The sequence below is a fragment of the Nerophis ophidion genome, linkage group LG12 (assembly GCF_033978795.1).
Source record: "Nerophis ophidion isolate RoL-2023_Sa linkage group LG12, RoL_Noph_v1.0, whole genome shotgun sequence".
Classification (NCBI taxonomy): Eukaryota; Metazoa; Chordata; class Actinopteri; order Syngnathiformes; family Syngnathidae; genus Nerophis; species Nerophis ophidion.
In genome coordinates, this window is record NC_084622.1 from 42,077,977 (window position 1) to 42,102,059 (window position 24,083).

At 39.3% G+C, this 24,083-nt stretch overlaps 1 protein-coding gene across 1 annotated transcript in view; it reads left to right on the forward strand.

The window, feature by feature from the left end:
* Nucleotides 1-24,083, forward strand: part of LOC133563457 (N-acetyl-beta-glucosaminyl-glycoprotein 4-beta-N-acetylgalactosaminyltransferase 1-like) — a 521,254-nt gene that overhangs the window by 190,969 nt on the left and 306,202 nt on the right. The window contains exon 2 of the mRNA XM_061917589.1: nucleotides 3,992-4,104. Coding sequence (XP_061773573.1) covers nucleotides 3,992-4,104 — 113 coding nt within the window. The remainder of the gene's footprint in view (nucleotides 1-3,991; nucleotides 4,105-24,083) is intronic.

A 24,083-nucleotide genomic window follows, 5' to 3' on the forward strand; every position in this document is an offset into this window, starting at 1 on the left:
GTTTGACTTGGATTTTAAATTCCAAAAACAAATCAGCAGCGTCGTTCAAAAAAGCTTTGATCAATTACGCCAAATAGCGAAAGTGAAACCGCTTCGGTCAGGACATGACCTTGAGAAATTAATTCACGCCTTTATCTCGAATCGTTTAGACTACTGCAATGCCCTGTATGTCGGCATTAGCCAGGCCTCCCTCGCCCGCCTGCAGCTTTTGCAGAACTCTGCTGCTCGTCTGCTAACACAGACCCGCAGACGTGAGCACATCACCCCTATATTAGCGTCCCTTCACTGGCTCCCTGTGTGTTACCAAATCAATTTTAAACTCCTATTTGTTTTTAAATGTCTAAACAACCCCGCGCCAACATATCTCTCCGACCTCCTTCAGCCTTACTGCCCCACTCGATCCCTAAGATCAGCCGATCAGCTGCTACTGACGGTCCCTGACACAAGGCTGAAGCTTAGAGGTGACAGAGCTTTCGCTGCTGCTGCTCCCAAGCTCTGGAACAACCTACCTCTGAATGTTAGACAAGCCTCCTCTCTTCCTGTTTTTAAATCTCTCTTAAAAACATAATTTTATTCCTTGGCTTTTAACACCAAGTGATATCCATCCTGCAATGGCGCCCCATTATACACCTGCTGTGAACCTGTTTTTAGGTTTTATTTATTTATTTTTTATCATTTTCAGTTTGTGTTGTGTTGTTTGCTCGGTCTTCGTATTATCTTTTAACCTGTCCATTGTACAGCACTTTGGCTACCCCTGTGGTAAATTTGAAATGTGCTTTATAAAAAAAGTTGATTTGATTTGATTTTTATTTTAAGCATTAGACACCTTTTTACCTGCACACTGCCTCCCGCTGTTTCCGACATCTACAAAGCAATTAGCTACCGGCTGCCACCTACTGATATGGAAGAGAATTGCACGGTTACTCTGCCCAGCTCTAGACAGCACAGACACTCAACAACAACACATGATTTACAGACTATAATTACTGGTTTGCAAAAAATATTTTTAACCCAAATAGGTAAAATGACATTATCTCCCACGGCACACCAGACAGTATCTCACAGTACACTAGTGCGCCGCGGCACAGTGGTTGAAAAACACCGCTTTTACCAACAAATCATCCAAGATACCAAGGTTGGCTGTAAAAAGTTGGTGCTGATCAAGATCCAATTCCCTTAAGTTATAAAGATTACTTGACATTTTCAGCGACCGGCTCTCTCCTAAGTGCCATTTTAGTTTATTTTGTTTTGTGTTCGAATGAGTTAATATATCTAAAGACATCACTCTTATGTGTGCACCCATCTTTCCTCTTTGATGCACACACTACTTCCTCCATCCAATTCAGTCCACTCAGACTCTTTGTTAAGGGGACATATTGGAAAACCATTAGCTCTCATTATGCTTTATAGCCACCCGCTCTCCCCACCCTGTCTTTTAATCACAATCCATCCCTTGGTGTGTGTGTGTGTGTGTGTGTGTGTGTGTGTCTGTGTTGGTGCGGGCCATCCTGCCTGCCTGCACGGAGGTCGGTTTTCTTTTGTGTCTAGCTGTATGCATGAGTGTGCACTCCATTCTCTGCAGTGAGAGCAATGAACCACTTTCGGTGTAATGCATCCCCTATAGTGCCGCCTGCAACCCCTTGCTTTTTATAAAGGTGCCACATTTTATCGAGGCCCATCCGGACAGCAGACGAGCTGTCAGCCAAATAGTGCGATACAAATAAAACAGATTAGAAGGGAATAGGATATGGATTCTATTGTTACATAAAGTCCTTATGGAGGTAAACATCCCTATTTGTGCCCACTGTGCCCTTTGAGCTTCAATTTTGCAGACTCCTAAAGTGTTCACTGTCTCTGTGGGACTTTGATTTGATCATGTATAGGATTTTCTGCCACAAATCCTATTAAATTTGAATTCAAATGATTTGCCCCATGCTAAGAAAATGTATTCATTGTGCGCCACAATCCAATTTAGGATGATATACTGTAGTTTAACTACAGCAGGGGTTACCAACGCGGTGCCCGCGGGCACCAGGTAGCCCGTAAGGACCAGATGAGTAGCCCGCTGGCCTGTTCTAAAAATAGCTCAAATAGCAGCACTTACCAGTGAGCTGTCTCTATTTTTTAAATTTGATTTATTTACTAGCAAGCTGGTCTCGCATTGCTCAACATTTTTTATTTTAAGAGAGACAAAACTCAAATAGAATTTGAAAATTAAAAAAAATATTTTAAAGACTTGGTCTTCACTTGTTTCAATAAATTCATTTATTTTTTTACTTTGCTTCTTATAACTTTCAGAAAGACAATTTTAAAGAAAAAATACAACTTAAACACATACCGGTATACCTTTTTACCTTTTAAATTCCTTCCTCTTCTTTCCTGACAATTTAAATCAATGTTCAAGTACATTTATTTTTTTATTGTAAAAAATACTAAATACATTTTAATTTAATTCTTCATTTTAGCTTCTGTTTTTTCAACGAAGAATATTTGTGAAATATTTCTTCAAACTTATTATGAACAAAGTTCAAAAAAATTATTCTGGCAAATCTAGAAAATCTGTTGAATCAAATTTAAATCTTATTTCAAAGTCTTCTGAATTTCTTTTAAAATTTTTGTTCTGGGAAATCTACAAGAAATAATGATTTGTCTTCGTCAGAAATACAGCTTGGTCCAATTTGTTATATATTCTAACAAAGTGCACATTGGATTTTAACCTATTTAAAAAATGTCATCAACATTCTAAAATTAATCTTAATCGGGAAAAATTACTAATGATGTTCCATGAATTATTTTTTTTATTTTTTCAAAAAGATTCGAATTAGCTAGTTTTTGTCTTCTTTTTTTCGGTTGAATTTTGAATTTTAAAAAGTCGAAATTGAAGCTAAACTATGTTTCAAAATTGTATTTTCATTTTTTTTCCTATTTTCTGTACTTTTAAACCGTTTGGTTAAGTGTTTATTTCATCATTTATTCTGTACAAAAAATCTTCCGTAAAAGGAAAAAAAATGTACGACGGAGTGACAGACAAAAATACCCATTTTTTTGTATATATATATATATATATATAAATATATATATGTATATATATGTATATATATATATATATATATATATATATATATATATATATATATATATATATATATATATATATATATATATATATCCATCCATTTCCTACCGCTTATTCCCTTTCGGGGTCACGGGGGGCGCTGGCGCCTATCTCAGCTACAATCGGGCGGAAGGCAGGGTACACCCTGGACAAGTCGCCACCTCATCACAGGGCCAACACAGATAGACAGACAACATTCACACTCACATTCACACACTAGGGCCAATTTAGTGTTGCCAATCAACCTATCCCCAGGTGCATGTCTTTGGAAGTGGGAGGAAGCCTATATATATATATATATATATATATATATATATATATATATATATATATATATATATATATATATATATATATATACATATATAAATATATATATATATATATATATATATATATATATACATATATAAATATATATATATATATATATATATATATTTATTAAAGGTCAATTTTGAAAATTGGCTATTTCTGGTAATTTACTTAAGTGTGTATCAAACTGGTAGCCCTTTGCATTAATCAGTACCCAAGAAGTAGCTCTTGGTTTCAAAAGGTTGGTGACCCCTGATTTACAGAGTATACATACTATTTTTAATGTCAGTTTCCCCACTATTATCATTTTTTGTCTCTCCCCTTTTCCCTCATATTTTGTCTGCTTTGTCACCTTTTTTCAATACTTTTACCTGGTTTAGCTCTATGGTGCAAAGGCGTGGTCCGAAATCGACAGTCCTAAAATTGTTATTGTTCCAAAAAATCATGGTAGTAAAAATAGAACATTCAGGATTACGCTATTTTAGTTAGCATCGTCATTATGGTAAAATAATGTGAGGCTTTGCTTGCTGAATTTTTGAGCTGTGTCTTTTATTATCTTAGATGGAGAAAGACAGACGGAGGGAACAGACACCGGTCGCAAGAGGGACACTCGCTCCTCAGCTAGCCACCACAAGAATGAGGACACCAGCGACAGCAGGGAAGACGAGGCGGCGGTAAGTCTTTTTGGATGCATTTGCTCATACACTTTTGCTATCTTGGCTCCTATTATGTTCGTACCAAATAGGTTTCGTTGTCAGTATGTGTTAAATGTATCCATTTATTCCAAGCTGTATCTCCTAATCCTGGTAAGCTGGAGTCTATCTTGTAGCCGATGGACCGAAACACATACAGATAGAACACCATTCACACAATCACCGCTACGTTGCTTTCTTAAGGTGATCAATCACATAAACAGGGACGGCCCCTGGTTTAAACCAGGGGTCCCCAAACTACGGCCCGCCAGCGTTCATAATCCAGCCCACAATAAGTCCCAAGTTTAAAAAAAAAATTAAACATATATATATATATATATGATGATATTACGGATATCAGTGTGTAAAGGATATCACCACATGGGCTCAGGAACTCTTCATAAAACCAATGTCAGTAACTACAGTTGGTTGCTACATTTGTAAGTGAAAGTTAAAACTCTGTTATGCAAAGCAAAACCCATTTATCAACAACACCAAGGAACGCCGCCGGCTTCGCTGGGCCCGAGCTCATCTAAGATGGACTGATGCAAAGTGGGAAAGTGTTCTGTGCTCTTACGAGTCCACATTTCAAATTATATTTGGAAACTGTGCACGTGGTGTCCTCCGGAACAAAGAGGAAAATAACCATCCGGATTGTTATAAGCACACATTTTAAAAGCCAGCATCTATGATGGTATGGGGGTGTATTAGTGCCCAAGGCATGGGTAACTTACACATCTGTGAAGGCACCTTTAATGCTGAATGGTCCATACAGTTTTTGGAGCAAAATATATTGTCATCCAAGCAACGTTATCATGGACGCCCCTGCTTATTTCAGAAAAACAACGCCAAGCCACGTGTTACAACAGAGTGGCTTCGTAGTAAAAGAGTACGGGTACTTTCCTGGCCCACCTGCAGTCCAGACATGTCTCCCATCGAAAATGTGTGGCGCATTATGAAGCGTAAAATACGACGAGACCCCGGACTGTTGAACAACTTAAGTTGTACATCAAGCAAGAATGGTAAAGAATTCCACTTTCCAAGCTTCAACAATTACTTTCCTCAGTTCCCAAACGTTTATTGAGTGTTGTTAAAAGAAAATGTAATGTAACACAGTGGTGAACATGCCCTTTCCCAACTACTTTGGCACGTGTTGCAGCCATGAAATTCTAAGTTAGTTATTATTTGCAAAAAAAAAATTAAGTTTATGAGTTTGAATATCAAATATCTTGTTTTTGTAGTGCATTCAACTGAATATGGGTTGAGAAGGATTTGCAAATCATTGTATTCCGTTTATATTTACATCTAACACAATTTCCCAACTCATATGGAAACGGGGTTTGTATGAATTACGTCATAACGTACGAGAAGTCGGAAGATGGCAGGATATCCATCCATCCATCCATCCATCCATCATCTTCCGCTTATCCGAGGTCGGGTCGCGGGGGCAACAGCCTAAGCAGGGAAACCCAGACTTTCCTCTCCCCAGCCACTTCGTCTAGCTCTTCCCGGGGGATCCCGAAGCGTTCCCAGGCCAGCCGGGAGACAAAGTCTTCCCAACGTGTCCTGGGTCTTCCCCGTGGCCTCCTGCCGACTGGACGTGCCCTAAACACCTCCCTAGGGAGGCGTTCGGGTGGCATCCTGACCAGATGCCCGAGCCACCTCATCTGGCTCCTCTCGATGTGGAGGAGCAGCGGCTTTACGTTGAGTTCCTCCCGGATGGCAGAGCTTCTCACCCTATATCTAAGGGAGAGCCCCGCCACACGGCGGAGGAAACTCATTTCGGCCGCTTGTACCCGTGATCTTATCCTTTCGGTCATGACCCAAAGCTCATGACCATAGGTGAGGATGGGAACGTAGATCGACCGGTAAATGGAGAGCTTTGCCTTCCGGCTCAGCTCCTTCTTCACCACAACGGATCGGTACAACGTCCGCATTACTGAAGACGCCGCACCGATCCGCCTGTCGATCTCACGATCCACTCTTCCCAGGATATACTGTGTAAAATTCATTGGAAAGTTGGCGACCTTAAGGCCTCCGTGTAAATGTTGCAAACAGCCCCTTTAATTAGGGCCAGGAACACTAGGGGGTTCACATGATCATGATGATCGATCACTCGCTCTGCGGGGCTTTGCTTATTGTACTTTGATGGACTTAATTGCCTCATGGATACAATTGTACTTTGTCTCTGCCAAACTTCTCTTCAGTGCTGAGTCAACATGCCGTCTGTAATAGTTTTAGTTCTGTTTAGCAGCAGTGTGGCCATGTCAATTCAAAAAACCCATAGAGATACAGTAATTGCTCATTTAGTATTGCATGATGGTGATGATGACGATGATGCAGGCGGATGGCGATGTCACGTTGGCCGCGTCCAAGTGAGGAAGAAAGCTTTGTTTGTTGGCACAGTCTTTTCGAGACACCTGTTGTTGTCGTCTTTTTATTATTTTCCTCCATTATGTAGGATGATTCGTTGATCTGGTAACAGCAGGCAGTAGCTAGTAGCTAAGATAGCTTTGTTTAGCATAGTGATGAGAAGGTTCACTATTTTCTCCTCTGAGTCTTGGGTTCTGTGCCAGAAGCCTTCAAATAAATCCAAATGTTTATCACAAACACAGGCAGAGAAAACACACAGAGCTAAGCACAGCTACACGGACCTGAGCTGACAACAAACAGGAGGCCTCTGATTGTGGCCGAGCCAATCAGCAGCCAGAACTGGAAACACACTGTTTTGTGATAAGCCGGCCATCAGCCAATAGTGTGCCGCGCTCGATGTCACGTGGGAAAAGCAGTTTCACTTGTGACTGTAGGTAATACCGTTTAAAAACACCGAGTTATGATTTTTAAATATGCGATGCACATACTTGTCAACCTTGAAACCTCCGAATTCGGGAGATGGAGGTGGAGGTAGGGGGGTTGGGGGGGCGGGGTTTGGTGGTAGCGGGGGGGTGTTAATTGTAGTATCCTGGAAGAGTTAGTGCTGCAAGGGGTTCTGGGTACTGGTTCTGTTGTGTTACGGTGCGGATGTTCTCCCGAAATGTGTTTGTCATTCTTGTTTGGTGTGGGTTCACAGGGTGGCGCATATTTGTAAGAAAGTTAAAAATGTTTAAACTGCCACCCTCAGTGTGACCTGTATGGCTGTTGATCAAGTATGCCTTGCATTCACTTGTGTGTGTGTTGAAGCTGCATATATTATGTGACTAGGCCGGCGCCCTTTTTGTATGGAGGAAAAGTGGACGTGATGACAGGTTGTTGAAGACGCTAAAGGCAGTGCCTTTAAGGCACACCCCCTATTTTGTTTGCGGGTGGAAATCGGGAGAAATTCGGGAGAATGGTCGCCCTGGGAGATTTTCGGGAGGGGCACTGAAATTTGTGTGTCTCCCGGGAAAATCGGGAGTGTTGGCAAGTATGGTGATGCAATGAGACTGTAGAAAGTGGATCGGGAAGTGGTGAGGGAACATTGTATCTTCTGTGGGCCCCTGCCGCATCTGACAGAAAAGAATAAAGTTCATATATGGTTTCAAACATATTTGTTTTGTTTTTAAGGTTTTGTAATCACTTTTTGCAAAGCAAATATGCCACTGACGCTGTCACTCTTTCCCAATGCGTAACAATGCATAGAGCTGAACTCAAGTGTTTTGCCTACTCCATAAAGAATCAACTATGTACAAACCCCGTTTCCATATGAGTTGGGAAATTGTGTTTGATGTTAATATAAACGGAATACAGTGATTTGCAAATCCTTTTCAACCCATATTCAGTTAAATGCACTACAAAGACAAGATATTTGATGTTAAAACTCATAAACTTTATTTTTTTTGCAAATAATAATTAACTTAGAATTTCATGGCTGCAACACGTGTCAAAGTAGTTGGGAAAGGGCATGTTCACCACTGTGTTACATCACCTTTTCTTTCAAAAACACTCAATAAACGTTTGGGAACTGAGGAAAGTAATTGTTGAAGCTTTGAAAGTGGAATCCTTTCTCATTCTTGTTTTATGTAGAGCTTTAGTCGTTCAACAGTCCGGGGTCTCCGCTGTCGTATTTTACGCTTCATAATGCGCCACACATTTTCCATGGGAGACAGGTCTGGACTGCAGGCGGGCCAGGAAAGTACCCGCACTCTTTTACTACGAAACCACGCTGTTGTAACACGTGGCTTAGCCCTGTCTTGCTGAAATAAGCAGGGGCATTCATGATAATGTTGCTTGGATGACAACATATGTTGCTCCAAAACATTTATGGAGCTTTAAGCATTCATGGTGCCTTCACAGATGTGTAAGTTACCCATGCCTTGGGCACTAATACCCCCATGCCATCACAGATGCCGGCGTTTGAACTTTGCGCCTATAACAATCCGGATGGTTATTTTCCTCTTTGTTCTGGAGGACACCACGTCCACACTTTCCAAATATAATTTGAAATGTGGACTCGTCAGACCACGGAACACATTTCCACTTTGCATCAGTCCATCTTAGATGAGCTCGGGCCCAGCGAAGAAAGCGGCGTTCCTTGGTGTTGTTTGATAAATGGGTTTTGCTTTGCATAGTACAGTTTTAACCTGCACTTACAGATGGAGCGACCAACTGTAGTTACTGACAGTGGTTTTATGAAGTGTTCCTGAGCCCATGTGGTGATATCCATTACACATGGATGTCGGTTTTTGATGCAGTACCGCCTGAGGGAGCAAACGTCCGTAATATCATCGCTTACTTGCACTGATTTCTCCAGATTCTCTGAACCTTTTGATGATTTTACAGACCGTAGATGGTAAAATCACTAAATTCTTTGCAATAGCTCGTTGAGAAATGTTGTTCTAAAACTGTTCGACAATTTCCTTACAAATTGGTGACCCTCGCCTCATCCTTGTTTGTGAATTACTTAGCATTTCATGGAAGCTGCTTTTATACCCAATCATGGCACCCAACTGTTCCCAATTAGCCTGCACACCTGTGGGATGTTCCAAATAAGTGTTTGATAAGTATTTCTCAACTTTATCAGTATTTATTGCCACATTTCCCAACTTCTTTGTCACGTGTTGCTGACATCAAATTCTAAAGTTAATGATTATTTAAAAAAAAAAAACTTTTCAGTTTGAACCTCAAATATGTTGTCTTCGTAGCATATTCAACTGAATATGGGTTGAAAATGATTTGCAAATCATTGTATTCTGTTTATATTTACATCTAACACAATTTCCCAACTCATATGGAAACAGGGTTTGTAAACAGTTTGATTAAAGTGTGTATTTAAAACATGTTTTTATCAATGATGACACAATGGAGAAGATTGTAAGAGTGTCTTTACACAAGGCCATATCCACAGAACACTAATCCACGCTTTAAAATTAATTCCAAATCTTTAACCCAAATTGTTTTTTCACCGTGTGGCTTTTGAGCAGCTCAGAAATATTTCATGTTTTATTTCATATACGGCATTCATGTTCAAAATTGATTTGGACCAAGAATGAATGGAATGTGCATGAAGAGAGAAGGGTCATGAATGAAAAATGACAGGGTTTTCAAGGGAAATATGTACCTTATACAACTCTGGGTTTGGCCTATTCATGGCCAAGTAAATAGTGGCGCTCAATATGGGTCGGTGGTGAGTGCTTCGGCTGCAAGAAGTTACGAACTGTGCTGAAGAAGCAAAATGCGCCAGAACGAAATTTGATTTAAGCATTTTACATCTGTCAATTCCCCCCAAAATGGCTGCATAATTATGACAGGAGCGGCAATATTTGTAATGACTCTAACTTCGAAGAAGACGGGTTTTACTCACAGTTCGGATGGGTTTTTTGGGGGGGATGATTTGTAATTTTGAAAATCAGGCGCATCCCAAAGGGGAGAAAGACTGAGTCAGAACCTATCAAACAGAGAAAGAAGAGCAGAACTGGCACTCACAAGAGAAATATAAAGGAGGTTTGTCGCTCATTTTATATTCTAAACCCTTTTCTACTGATGTTTTCATTAAGATGCTTGAGGAAATGCTGAAAGAGCATGAGAAAACACAGGCTATGGTGTGTTTGGAAGAGGAGATGCAAGAGCAAGGATATCCGGAAATGACAATCATTTTATTTATATTTTATTCTTTGCTCCTAATGTTAACCATATCAGTTTTAAAGTAATCATGGACTGGGGCAACACAAGCATTCAGAGAAGTTTTATATAAAGGTGATCATTTTGAGGCACCTCATAATTTGATTATAATTACGATTCACGGGCTATGATTTGATTTTAAAATTGTTAAAAATTAATCAATTATTTATACATCTACACTTTTATTTTGCATATTATGATAAGTATATTTTAATATTCTTTTTATTATAATTATTATTATTATTCCCAATGTATTACATTTAATTATTAGTCATATTATTGATATGTAAACATGTATTTTGATCATTTTAGATACTTTTCAAAATAAAGGAGGCCACAAAAAAGGTTCATTATTGTATTAAACCCTGCCAACTGTGGATGGATGTTTTTTGCTATCCAGCAATGTTTTAAAGCAGTGGTTCCCAACCACCGGGCCACGGCTTGATTGGTACCGGGCCGCAGAAGAATTGGTTATATATATATATATATATATATATATATATATATATATATATATATATATATATATATATATTTTTTTTTTTTTTTTTTAATTATTATTATTATTATTATTATTTTATTTTTATTAAATCAACATAAACAACACAATTAGTGCACCAACCCCAAAAAAACCCTCCCTTTTTCATGACAAAAACCTCCCTTTTTCATGACAAAGAAAAAAAAAAAAAGGATTCCTCCTTCCTCCTCCGTTTTTGACCGCACTAACCCAGCTAACCCATAACGTTAAAAGAATGATAGGTAATGTTTCTCCAAAAGTTGAGAACCAAAACTAGAATTACAGTAATGTTTAGAGAACATTAGCAATAATGCCGCATTTTAGATCCATCTGTATTGGGTAATGGGTTTCGGGGGGGTCGCAGCTTACCGCAAGGTTTGTTCTGCAAGGATGCAAACGGACGACTCCGGACAGGATTTGCAGTCGAGAACATGATTTAATCCTAAATTACACTCAGCGAGGTACAAAACAGAAAACAAGGCGAAGGAACAGGGTGCCGATCGCACTTGAAGCTAATGCAAAGACTTAGCGCAGGAAACATGGAACTTCACGAAACTGTGGCATGAAACAAACAAAACTTACAGGGACACGGCATGAAGCGAACAACTAGCATAAACTATCAATCAATCAATCAATGTTTACTTATATAGCCCTAAATCACTAGTGTCTCAAAGGGCTGCACAAACCACCACGACATCCTCGGTAGGCCCACATAAGGGCAAGGAAAACTCACACCCAGTGGGACATCGGTGACAATAATGACCCAGTGGGACGTCGGTGACAATGATGACTATGAGAACCTTAGAGAGGAGGAAAGCAATGGATGTCGAGCGGGTCTAGCATGATACTGTGAAAGTTCAATCCACAATGGATCCAACACAGTCGCGAGAGTCCAGTCCAAAGCGGATCCAACACAGCAGCGAGAGTCCCGTTCACAGCGGAGCTAGCAGGAAACCATCCCAAGCGGAGGCGGATCAGCATCGCAGAGATGTCCCCAGCCGATACACAGGCAAGCAGTACATGGCCACCGGATCGGACCGGACCCCCTCCACAAGGGAGAGTGGGACATAGAAGAAAAAGAAAAGAAACGGCAGATCAACTGGTCTAAAAAGGGAGTCTATTTAAAGGCTAGAGTATACAAATGAGTTTTAAGGTGAGACTTAAATGCTTCTACTGAGGTGGCATCTCGAACTGTTACCGGGAGGGCATTCCAGAGTACTGGAGCCCGAACGGAAAACGCTCTATAGCCCGCAGACTTTTTTTGGGCTTTGGGAATCACTAACAAGCCGGCGTCCTTTGAACGCAGATTTCTTGCCGGGACATATGGTACAATACAATCGGCAAGATAGGATGGAGCTAGACCGTGTAGTATTTTATACGTAAGTAGTAAAACCTTAAAGTCACATCTTAAGTGCACAGGAAGCCAGTGCAGGTGAGCCAGTACAGGCGTAATGTGATCAAACTTTCTTGTTCTTGTCAAAAGTCTAGCAGCCGCATTTTGTACCAACTGTAATCTTTTAATGCTAGACATGGGGAGACCCGAAAATAATACGTTACAGTAATCGAGACGAGACGTAACAAACGCATGGATAATGATCTCAGCGTCTTTAGTGGACAGAATGGAGCGAATTTTAGCGATATTACGGAGATGAAAGAAGGCCGTTTTAGTAACGCTTTTAATGTGTGCCTCAAAGGAGAGAGTTGGGTCGAAGATAATACCCAGATTCTTTACCGTGTCGCCTTGTTTAATTGTTTGGTTGTCAAATATTAGAGTTGTATTATTAAATAGAGTTCGGTGTCTAGCAGGACCGATAATCAGCATTTCCGTTTTTTTGGCGTTGAGTTGCAAAAAGTTAGCGGACATCCATACATAAAATACTGTATAATTATGCCGTTAAAGCAGACGACATTTAGCTGTGTGTGTGTGCAGCGCTCATTCTTCCTAAAAACCTCTTACGTCTTGCGTACACGTCATCATTACACGACGTTTCCAAGACGAAACTCCCGGGAAATTTAAAATTGTAATTTAGTAAACTAAAAAGGCCGTATTGGCATGTGTTGCAATGTTAATATTTCATCATTGATATATAAACTATCAGACTGCGTGGTGGGTAGTAGTGGGTTTCAGTAGGCCTTTAATATACATGTGTAAATGTTTGGTTTCTCAACCCTGTGCGTCTTGCTGCCCAATCAAAGTCTGTCTTCTTACTTCTGCCTATTCTCCCGAGCGCATTTATAGAGGACATTTGTGTTTTGTTTTCTAAAATGTATACCTGTGACAAAAGAAATAGACCAATCCACTGCATAGGACACGGTTTTTCAGGAGGATATGTGCAGATGACTTACATACCTACTCTGTGGCCTAGTACCTACTCAGTGGTCTAGCGGTTAGCGTGTCCGCCCTGAGATTGGTAGGTTGTGAGTTCAAACCCCAGCCGAGTCATACCAAAGACTATAAAAATGGGACCCTTACAACCCTGCTTGCCACTCAGCATTAAGGGTTGGAATTGGGGGTTAAATCACCATAAAGGGCGTGGCACCGCTGCTGCTCACTGCTCCCCTTACTTCCCAGGGGGGGTGATCAAGAGAATGGGTCAAATGCAGAGGACAAATTTCACCACACCTAGTGTGTGTGTGACAATCATTGGTACTTTAACTTTAACTACTTGTGTACACACACATCCTGTATGTGCCTCTCAGGTTGGCAGCTCACCACATCAGAGAATAAAAAATAAATGTGAGAGTATTCCAGTGTGGTCGGTCTATTTTTGGAAAATGTCAGTGCCAAAGGTCAACACAGTTCTTGTTCTAGAGCCTGAATGTCATATAGGTTTGAAACCAAGCACAGGTGGAGTGAGAAAGGGAGAGAAAACAGTGTTAGGAGTGATTCAGTGTGTTTAAAGGCCTACTGAAACCCACTACTAGCGACCACGCAGTCTGATAGTTTATATATCAATGATGAAATATTAACATTGCAAAACATGCCAATACGGCCTTTTTAGTTTACTAAATTACAATTTTAAATTTCCCGCGGAGTTTCTTGTTGAAAACGTCACGGAATGATGACGCGTGACGTCTCGGGTTGGAGGGGACATATTAGCCCAAAAGTCGTCTCTTTTCATCGTATAATTATACAGTAATTTGGACATCTGTGTTTCTGAATCTTTTGCAATTTGTTCAATTAATGGGGCGGTACAGCTCGGTTGGTAGAGTGGCCGTGCCAGCAACTTGAGGGTTGCGGGTTCCATCCCCGCATCCGCCATCCTAGTCAATGCCGTTGTGTCCTTGGGCAAGACACTTTACCCACCTGCTCCCAGTGCCACTTAGATATTGGGTGTCACTATCTAAAGCGCTTTGAGTCACTTGAGGAAAAAGCGCTATATAAACATAAATTCACTTCACTTCACTTAATAATGGAGACTATAAAGAACAATGTTGTTGGTGGAAAGCGGTGGATTGCAGCTGCCTTTAGCAACCGAGACACACCCTGTGTTTCTTTGTTTGTTGTGAAGCTTTAACACAGAGCGGTCAAGCGAACATGTTCTCTACGTCAACCAGCACGTTTTTGGATGGGAAAATTGTGATATTAGGTCGGCTCTTACCGGAGACTTCAGTGGATTATGGGACTTGCAGCTCAAAAAGGCAGCTGTGGTCTTGGCTCCTCTATCGGCTTCTCTGACAGACACTGGCGTTCACCCCAGCCATCTGACTTTCAGGTATGTCTTTACAATCTCACTAAAACACTAGTAAAACAATAAGCAGATAAGGGATCTTCCAGAATTATCCTAGTAAATGTGTCTAATTACATCTGAAACGGTCCCACTGGAGCCGTCGCGTTTTCTTTTTTCTTTTTTTCTTTTTTTTTTTGTGCTTCACTCTAACTTTCCTTATCCACAAATCTTTCATCCTTGCTAAAATGAATGGGATAATTGTTGCTTTCTTGGTCCGAATGGCTCTTGCTGCTGGAGGCTCACATTATAAACAATGTGAGGATGTGAGGAGCCCTCACACCGGTGACGTCACGCGCACATTGTCTGCTACTTCCGGTACAGGCAAGGCTTTTTTATTAGCGACCAAAAGTTGCGAACTTTATCGTGGATGTTCGCTACTAAATCCTTTCAGCAAAACTATGGCAATATCGCGAAATTATCAGGTATGACACATAGAATGGACCTGCTATCCCCGTTTAAATAAGAAAATCTTCTCAGTAGGCCTTTAATGTACTGTTATGTGGGTCAGGGGGACAGAGCCCCTATCCCTTGTTTGCCTGCTCTGTTAAGTTCCTCTGGTAGGCTCCACTAATAGTTTGTGTTAGACATGTCACACAATGGTATCAAAATGGCTTGGGTGACAGCAGTAATAAACACCCAGGGGCAGCAAAGAGTGACACATTGAAAGGTATGCAGCATGTTCAGAGCAAAGAGCAGTTAAAGATGAGCAGCTCCATCTTTGTTGAGGAAGAAATGACATCCCAGACGCAAATATTTGATTTCGAATTCCCTTGCGAAAAGTGATCTACAGTACGTCAAAAAGCTGTTTTTACAAAACTGAAACGTTTGTCACCCTGCTAGTCTCACCAGCGTCTGACGTTTTTATCTTTTGTGGCAGTACCCTGACAAAACTTAACCTCATATCTATTCCATTTATATGTTAAGATTGCACAGAACTTAATCTGATAAGATAGAGACGAACGAGGTAGTGTGTGAACATAATAAATTGGGTTTAATAACTTTTATATGAACAGTATAAATGGATCAGATATAAATGAAAATTACAATAATTAGATTCTGTGGCTTCTGACCCTGCATAGCCAGAACATTCCATTCAAATCACACACAAGTTCATATGTTTTAATACTTTTGACATGGCCTTAATTAGGGATGTAGCGATGAACTGTGTAAGTGATACAAAATAAACCTTCCGACAGTTAGTATCACTGTTTTATTTAAAAATAATTGAAAAACTGTGATTAATATCCGCAGTTTAAAGGCCTACTGAAACCCACAACTACCGACCACGCAGTCTGATAGTTTATATATCAATGATGAAATATTAACATTGCAACACATGCCAATACGGCCGGTTTAGTTTACTAAATTGCAATTTTAAATTTCCTGCGGAGTTTCTTGTTGAAAACGTCGCGGAATGATGACGCGTGCGTGTGACGTCACGGACTGTAGAGAACGTATTAGCGCAGCACCATTTGCGGCTAAAAGTCGTCTCTTTTCATCGCGCAATTAAACAGTATTCTGGACATCTGTGTTGCTGAATATTTGGCAATTTGTTCAATTAATAATGGAGAAGTCAAAGTAGAAAGATGGAGTTGGGAAGGTTTAGCCTTTAGCCACACAAACACACGGTGATTCCTTGTTTAAATTTCACGGAGGTGAAACTTTACTATGGATCACAGCAAACATGGATCCCAACCGAATGTCAGCCAGCAGGTTTCGGTCAGAAAATTGTGGTAAAAAGTCGCCCTTACCGGATATCAGTTGAGCTTGTGCCGCCCATACAGTTGCCCTCGACTTCCCTGAGACACTGCACGTCAACACACCCGTGGACGTACCCCTCCGACTATCAGGTACTGTTAAATTCACTAAAACACTAGCAACACAATAGAAGGATAAGGAATTTCCCAGAATTATCCTAGTAAATGTGTCTCAAAACATCAGAATCCGTCCCAATGCAATCGCGTTTTTTTTTTAAACTTGTTTTTTTCTTTTTTCTTTTTTTTCTAGTCCGTCGCTATCAATATCCTCAAACACAAATCTTTCATTCTCGCTCAAATTAATGGGGAAATTGTCGTATTCTCGGTCCCAATAACTGTTTTTGTTGGAGGCTCCCATTAAAATCAATGTGAATATGTGAGGAGCCATCAACATGTGATGTCATCGTCTGCGACTTCCGGTAGAGGCAGGGCTTTTCTCTTAGCACCGCCCCGCCCACCTCAAACGACGCACGGAGGGGCGACGGGGTTTGGTGCTAGTGTGGGTGTATAATATAGCCAAGAGTCATGGATGCATGGCATTCTGGGTAATTGTTACGTTGCGTTGATAATGTGTTACAGAGCCGTTGTTCTCCCGAAATGTGTTTGCCATTCTTTTTTGGTGTGGGTTCACAGAGTGTGGCGCATATTAGTAAGAGTGTTAAAGTTGTTTTATATCACAACCGTCAGTGTGTTCTTTATGGCTGTTGAAAAAGACCCCTGGTTTACACATATAACAAGCAAAAAAGGACTCCTCCGCCATTTTAAAAATGACGTCGGGGTAGCGTCACTCGTGACGTCACGCATTTGACCCGGCGGTAATAGTAAGCATGCGCTAACAAATTTGGGAAGCGAGTTTGACCCGGCAGTAATTCAGGGCAGGCGCCTATCACATGCCCGGCGGCAATTAAAGGAAATACGGTATGTTCAATGTCGATACCGCATGTTGTTGTACAACGTTCATAATATATTACCCTAGACCAGGGGTCTCAAACTTACTGTGGTCCAATTGCGGGTCCCACCTTAATAAGAAAATCTTATGTTTGTGCGGCCTGCAACTTTTATATAAATGGCACTTTACAGTGTTGTAGTTGTAGCTCAACGAACCTTCCAATCAATGTCCTGCTTTCAGAAGTCGGGACATCGACCAGGCTTGATGCAAGCAGAGAAACATTTCTCAATGAGTAAAAGTTCCTGCATTGTTACCATGGAGAGTTTTTCTTCTGTGTCTGGTGGGCTGCCTGGTTTATATTGGGCACTCATAGACATTCGCGTTAACAACATGTGAATTGAAGTGAATTGAATTTATATAGCGCTTTTCTCTAGTGACTCAAAGCGCTTTACATAGTGAAACCCAATATCTAAGTTACATTTAAACCAGTGTGGGTGGCACTGGGAGCAGGTGGGTAAAGTGCCTTGCCCAAGGACACAACGGCAGTCACTAGAATGGCGGAAGCGGGAATCAAACCTGCAACCCTCAAGTTGCTGGCACGGACACTTTACCAACCGAGCTATGCCGCCCCTAGCACTTTCTCGTGCCGGCTGAAAAACTCACTGGACCCCACCTGTCAAGTGATACAATATTCTTTTATTTTCATGCCTTTCTTTGCTTTTCAGCAATGTTTAGGTAATAATTTGATTTGCGAGCGTCTCTCCTCCCGAGTTTCTGTCCGTCCTCACGGTCTCCGGCGCTCCTGATAAAAAGACAGCTGATTAGACAACTCGTTCCAGCTGAGAAATCTCCTCACCCGTCGACCACTTTCCTTCCACACAAGTTTTTAAAGTTACTACCTAGCGGGACATTGTACGTATATGTCGTGGCTTACTTTGGTGGATCTCAAAAAGCGCTGAAGACAAGAGCGGTGAGTGTGGCACGTCTTTTACTGTCAACACTGTCAATAATTCAAACCACAAAAACAACGGTGCCAACAGGACAAAAAGGCACAAAATCACAAAACACGATGAGCAGGCAAACAGGCGGGCTGCAGAAGGGTACATAGTGTCCGTCAGCAATAACAGTCCCCAATAATCAGGACCAATTTTGGGTCGTTATTTTGTATTTGCGTTGCCTTACAAAATGAACACTACATATATTTCAAATTAGTCTTGTATCACTATGTTTATAACAGCATCAGATTATTTTCCCAGTAACAGCACGGCAGATAACACAGTCACATTTTTGCACTTGCTATCCCGCTACTTTGTACCATCTACAAATGCCATGGTGTTTAAGTCATCGTGAAAGACATGAACATCGAGCACAAAGGTGACTGCTACCAGGCCATTATCATCCGCCGTGCAGCTGAACGGGAAAAAGAGAAAATGACATTCTCCGTGCATTGGGTAAACATGAGAGTGGAACCCAGTGGAGTTAAAATATATTCAACTTCACTAAACACGTATTTACTTATTTTCTTGTTCATTCTTAATGTGTTCATTTATTTGTATCCTATTTTGTGTAAAAAAAAAAAAATGGATATAAAGGCATTTGAAAGGTTTGGAATTATTTCAACAAAGCTTTTCTTGTGGAATACCTGATGCGGCCCAACCCCACCCACACTCTGCCTTACCCCAGGTAAATTGAGCTTGAGACCCCTGGCTTTGACTTTGGGCTTTTTTGTAGACCAAGTACTAATAAAACATAGAGTAAGTTTCCTGTTTGTTTTTCAGGATTTTTAAATAAAACATAACATAAAATAGGTACAAAAGACTTGAAGTTAGTTTTATTTGCAGACGACACAACTGCTTTCTGTTCAGGAGAGAACACACAGAAGATAATACAAATAATAACGGAAGAAATGAATAAATAAAAAAAATGGTTTGATAAAAACAGGCTATCCTTGAATCTCAGTAAAACTAAAATAATGCTATTTGGTAACAGTAGAAAGGAGCATCAGACACAAATACAAATTGATGGAATAGATATCGAAAGGGTAAAAGAAACCAGATTTTTGGGAGTATTAATAGATGATAAAATGAACTGGAAATCTCATATACAAAACATACAACATAAGGTGGCAAAAAATATTTCAATAATGAATAAAGCAAAATACGTCCTGGGCCAAAAATCACTTTATATTCTCTACTGCTCGCTAGTGTTACCATATCTGAGTTATTGTGCAGAAATATGGGGAAACAACTACAAATGTGCGCTACATTCGTTAACTGTGTTACAAAAAAGATCGATTAGAATAATACACAATGTTGGATATAGAGAACATACAAACCCTTTATTTATTGAGTCAAAAATATTAAAGCTCGATGACTTGATGAAATTACAAACAGCTAAATTGATGTACAAAGTAAATTATAACCTGCTACCAAAGAATGTACAACAATTCCTCTCAACTAAAGAGGAGAAATATAACCTTAGAGGAAAATCTAACTTAAAACATTTTTATGCACGTAGAACACTTAAAACTTTTAGCATATCAGTATGTGGAATTAAATTATGGAATGGATTAAGTAAAGAAGTTAAACATTGTACTGATATGAGCCAGTTTAAGAGGATGTTTAAATTAATAGTGCTTACAAAGTACAAAGAAGAAGTATTATGAGAAAGACTTTCAAACTTATTGAAAATAAGATATTCTTCATCTTAGTATGTTCATAATGACTGAAATAATTAAGTACATGTTCGAAAATTGCTGTGTTAATCACTCATAGATGTCATTTTGCTATTTTGATATTTTGCTGTAAAGAAGGTCAGTGAATAATTGTATATATTGTGGGCGCTCTGAAGTGGAAAAGGGGTAGGATTAAATAAGCTTTGCTTCTTCCTACTCCTTTTCGGACATGATGTATTGTGTATTGCGAAATGATGAATTTAACTGATGTATAATGTTGTATTTATGTCATGTTCGACATAGACTAAGAAAAGAAAAGAAAAAGAAAAGAAAGAAATAATAATTCAAAGAGATAGCTATTGAAAACAAACATATTGCTAGTCTTGTCATGATCCACGTCTTGGATCATGGCATATTCTGGTTTTGGTTCTGTTTATCACATTCTGTCTAGTATTTATCTTCCTCAGTTCTTTGTGGCATTTCCTGGTTTTGTTTTCGTTGTCATAGTTACCCATTTAGTGTCACCTGTCTCTGCTTTGATCACGCGCACCTGCCCTTGATTATTTATCTCCCTATATATGCCCGCCTCTGTTTGACATTCAGTCTTGGACTCTTGCTTGCTACACGCAACAGCTGACGCCGCTCTTCCAACATTGTGGTAAATCTATTTTTGTATACTTGTTAGCTCATATGCTATTTTGTTTGTTTATGTCCCTAGCTTCCACGCTAGCGCCCTTTGTTCTTTCTAGCTCCCAAGCTAGTTCTGTTGGTTTTTGCTTAGTGCATTTGTGCAAGTGTTTTTGTTCTTAGTTTGTTTTATGATATAAATAAATTCTTATCCCTACCCTCACGCTGTGTCCCATCTTCCGCTGCACCCACGAGAGAACAACTCGTCACCACAATGCCACCGAGACGTCACAAGTCTAAACGCCGCCAGAATTATGTATCAATTATTACCTTTCTGCTTGAATTGTGCAGAATGTCTCCAGTTAAAAGTACTGTAAATTGCATTTTTTGGGACGAAATTTGTTATGTTTTCCCTATTTCCAAGTAGGCCTGGGCGATATATCGATATACTCGATATATCGCAGGTTTGTCTTTGTGCAATATAGAAAATGACTATATCGTGATATTCGAGTAAACGTTCTCACACAGTTGCTTTTAGCTGTGGGCATTACACTGCATGCGTTTCCCACTTTTTCTTGACTTAAACAAGCACACATTTTTTTACAATGGTCATGTGTACAACGTCACACACCCTCACTGAGCAGAGAGGTAGCTACATGGGTAACATTAGTTTTGATGCTAACGGTGCGTTGCGAGTGGTAATATGAGAGAGAGAAGGTTCCAATTTGGTAACAAATGAAGGAAGAATTCATTCCCAAACCATCGTCTGGCGGTGGTTTGGCTTCAAGCGGGAAAACGTTGAACAGTTATGCGGCAAAAGCATTGCTACAAAAAGTAGCAGCAATGCGATTTTTTTTCTTATTATGCATCTCATATTTATTTGACAGTTGTTGAAATATCTTGTGTGACATCATGCGCAAAAGTAAACTGTATTTGTTTTAAACTATTACAGTGGCATTCTGTCCAAAAATTGCACTTTAATTTAGGGTTGTTTTGATATGTCATCTTAGTGACATCATGCACAAAAGTGCACTAATAGCTTGTTTTAAAATGTCTCTGACAATCTTGCACTTTCTGTTTTAAAATGACATGAATGTTTGTGCCTCTGCTTAATAACTGTTTAATAAATACAGTTTTGTTCAATTGACTTGGTTGTGATTTCCCTCTCTGCGTGAAAGTTTAAAATAAGAATATATTATTAATGCAGTATGAACAAGAATGTTTTAATGTAGACACATAGAACAGGAGTCACCAACCTTTTTGACACCAAGAGCTACTTCTTAGGTACTGATTAATGCGAAGGGCTACCAGTTTGATACACACTTAAATAAATTGACAGAAATAGCCAATTTGCTCAATTTACCTTTAATAAATAAATATATATATATATATATATATATATATATATATATATATATATATATATATACGTGTAAAAAAAAAAAAGGGTATTTCTGTCCGGCATTACGTTGTACATTTTTTTTTCCTTTTACGGAAGGTTTTTTTGTAGAGAATAAATTATGAAAAAAAAAACACTAAATCCAACGGTTTAAAAGAGGAGAAAACACGAAAAAAAATGAAAATTAAATTTTGAAACAATCTTCAATTTCGACTCTTTAGAATTCAAAATTCAACCAAAAAAAATTTAAGAGAAAAACTAGCTAATTCAAATCTTTTTGAAAAAAATCAAAAAAAGAATTTATGGAACATCATTACTAATTTTTCTTGATTAAGATTAATATTAGAATTTTTATGACATGTTTTAAATACGTTAAAATCCACTTTGAAATAAGATTTAAGTTTGATTCTACAGATTTTTTAGATATGCCAGAATATATATTTTTTTATTTTAATCATAACACGTTTGAATAAATATTTCACAAATATTATTCGTCGAAAAAACAGAAGCTTGAATGCAGAATTAAATTAAAATGTATTTATTATTCTTCACAATAATAATTTAAAAAAAATACTTGAACATTGATTTAAATTGTCAGGAAAGAAGAGGGAGGAATTTAAAAGGTAAAAAGGTATATGTGTTTAAAAATCTTAAAATTATTTTTAAGGTTGTATTTTTTCTCTAAAATTGTCTTTCTGAAAGTTATAAGAAGCAAAGTAAAAAAAATAAATGAAGCTATTTAAACAAGTGAAGACCAAGTCTTTAAAATATTTTTGGGGATTTTCAAATTATATTTGGGTTTTGTCTCAGAATTAAAAATGTCGAGCAAAGCGAGACCAGCTTGCTAGTAAATAAATACAATTTAAAAAATAGAGGCAGCTCACTGGTAAGTGCTGCTATTTGAGCTATTTTTAGAACAGGCCAGCGGGCAACTCATCTGGTCATTCCGGTGACTCCTGACATAGAATCATCATACTGCTGTGATTATATGCATCAAGTGTTCATTGCAGGCTAAGGCAAAATACCGCGATTCATATCGCCCAAAAATATCCAGATATTAATAAAAGGCCATATCTCCCAGCCTTATTTCCAAGTTTCGATTAAAGCACCTGCACCATTTTAAAAGTACCAATGTGGCACCAGTATCCAACAGTAAATGATACCCAACCATCTGCAAAAACATAATGACTAGCTATTGGATGACTAATTTTACGTTTTGCTCAAGCGCATTTTGAAACGTGACCACAGGACGCTGAGACGGCAGGCACAGGGTAGGTAAAAAAGAAAGAACAGTGCTGTAGGAAAATGCAAAGGAAGCATAGAAAAAGCTATGCACATTTTAATGATAAAAATTTCAACATGTTGAGGAACAAACACAATGATGCATTCTTATTGACCACTAGGAACAAACAGGTGTGTTCTGTTAACAGGTGCGATAGCCAGCTTCCAGACGGAAGAAATAGTGGCAAAAATGAGGCAAAAAAGGAAAGGCAAACAAAGATGAGTGCTGGACAGGAAGTAAAACAAAATACCAGAAACTAATAATTGTCCTGAGAGATCATGTCAACTAACATGTCTGCGAACACAAGTCAGTTCTTTTTTCAATCAACGGAAAAGACGTTTTGCGATGTTCTTTTGCAGCTGTCAGAGATGTCAATTCGTACCAAGGTTCATCAACGATTTACTATAAAATATCGCTGATTGATAACTTACCCTCCCCAAGTCTCTTGTTATTTATCGCGTCAAAAACTGTCACAGAATATATTACCATTGTGATGTGTTGACTCGCATGTGCAGTTAGTTAACTGACTGTCAATTCGGGGACATTGGGAGAAGTTGGAAAAAAATAAAATCATCTGTATTAAAAATTCTACAAATCGCAGATACATCCCGCATGTACACTATATTGCCAAAAGTATTTGGTCACCTGCCTTGACTCACATATGAACTTGAAGTGCCATCCCATTCCTAACCCATAGGGTTCAATATGATGTCGGTCAGGCTTTTGAAACTATTACAGCTTCAACTCTTCTGGGAAGGCTGTCCACAAGGTTGCGGAGTGTGTTTATAGGAATTTTCGACCATTCTTCCAAAAGCGCATTGGTGCGGTCGCACACTGATGTTGGTCGAGAAAGCCTGGCTCTCTGTTCTAATTCATCCCAAAGGTGTTCTATCGCGGTGGTCCCCAACCACCGGGCCGCAGAAGAATTTTTTATTCATTTTTTATTTAGTTTTTTATTAAATCAACATAAAAAACACAAGATACACTTA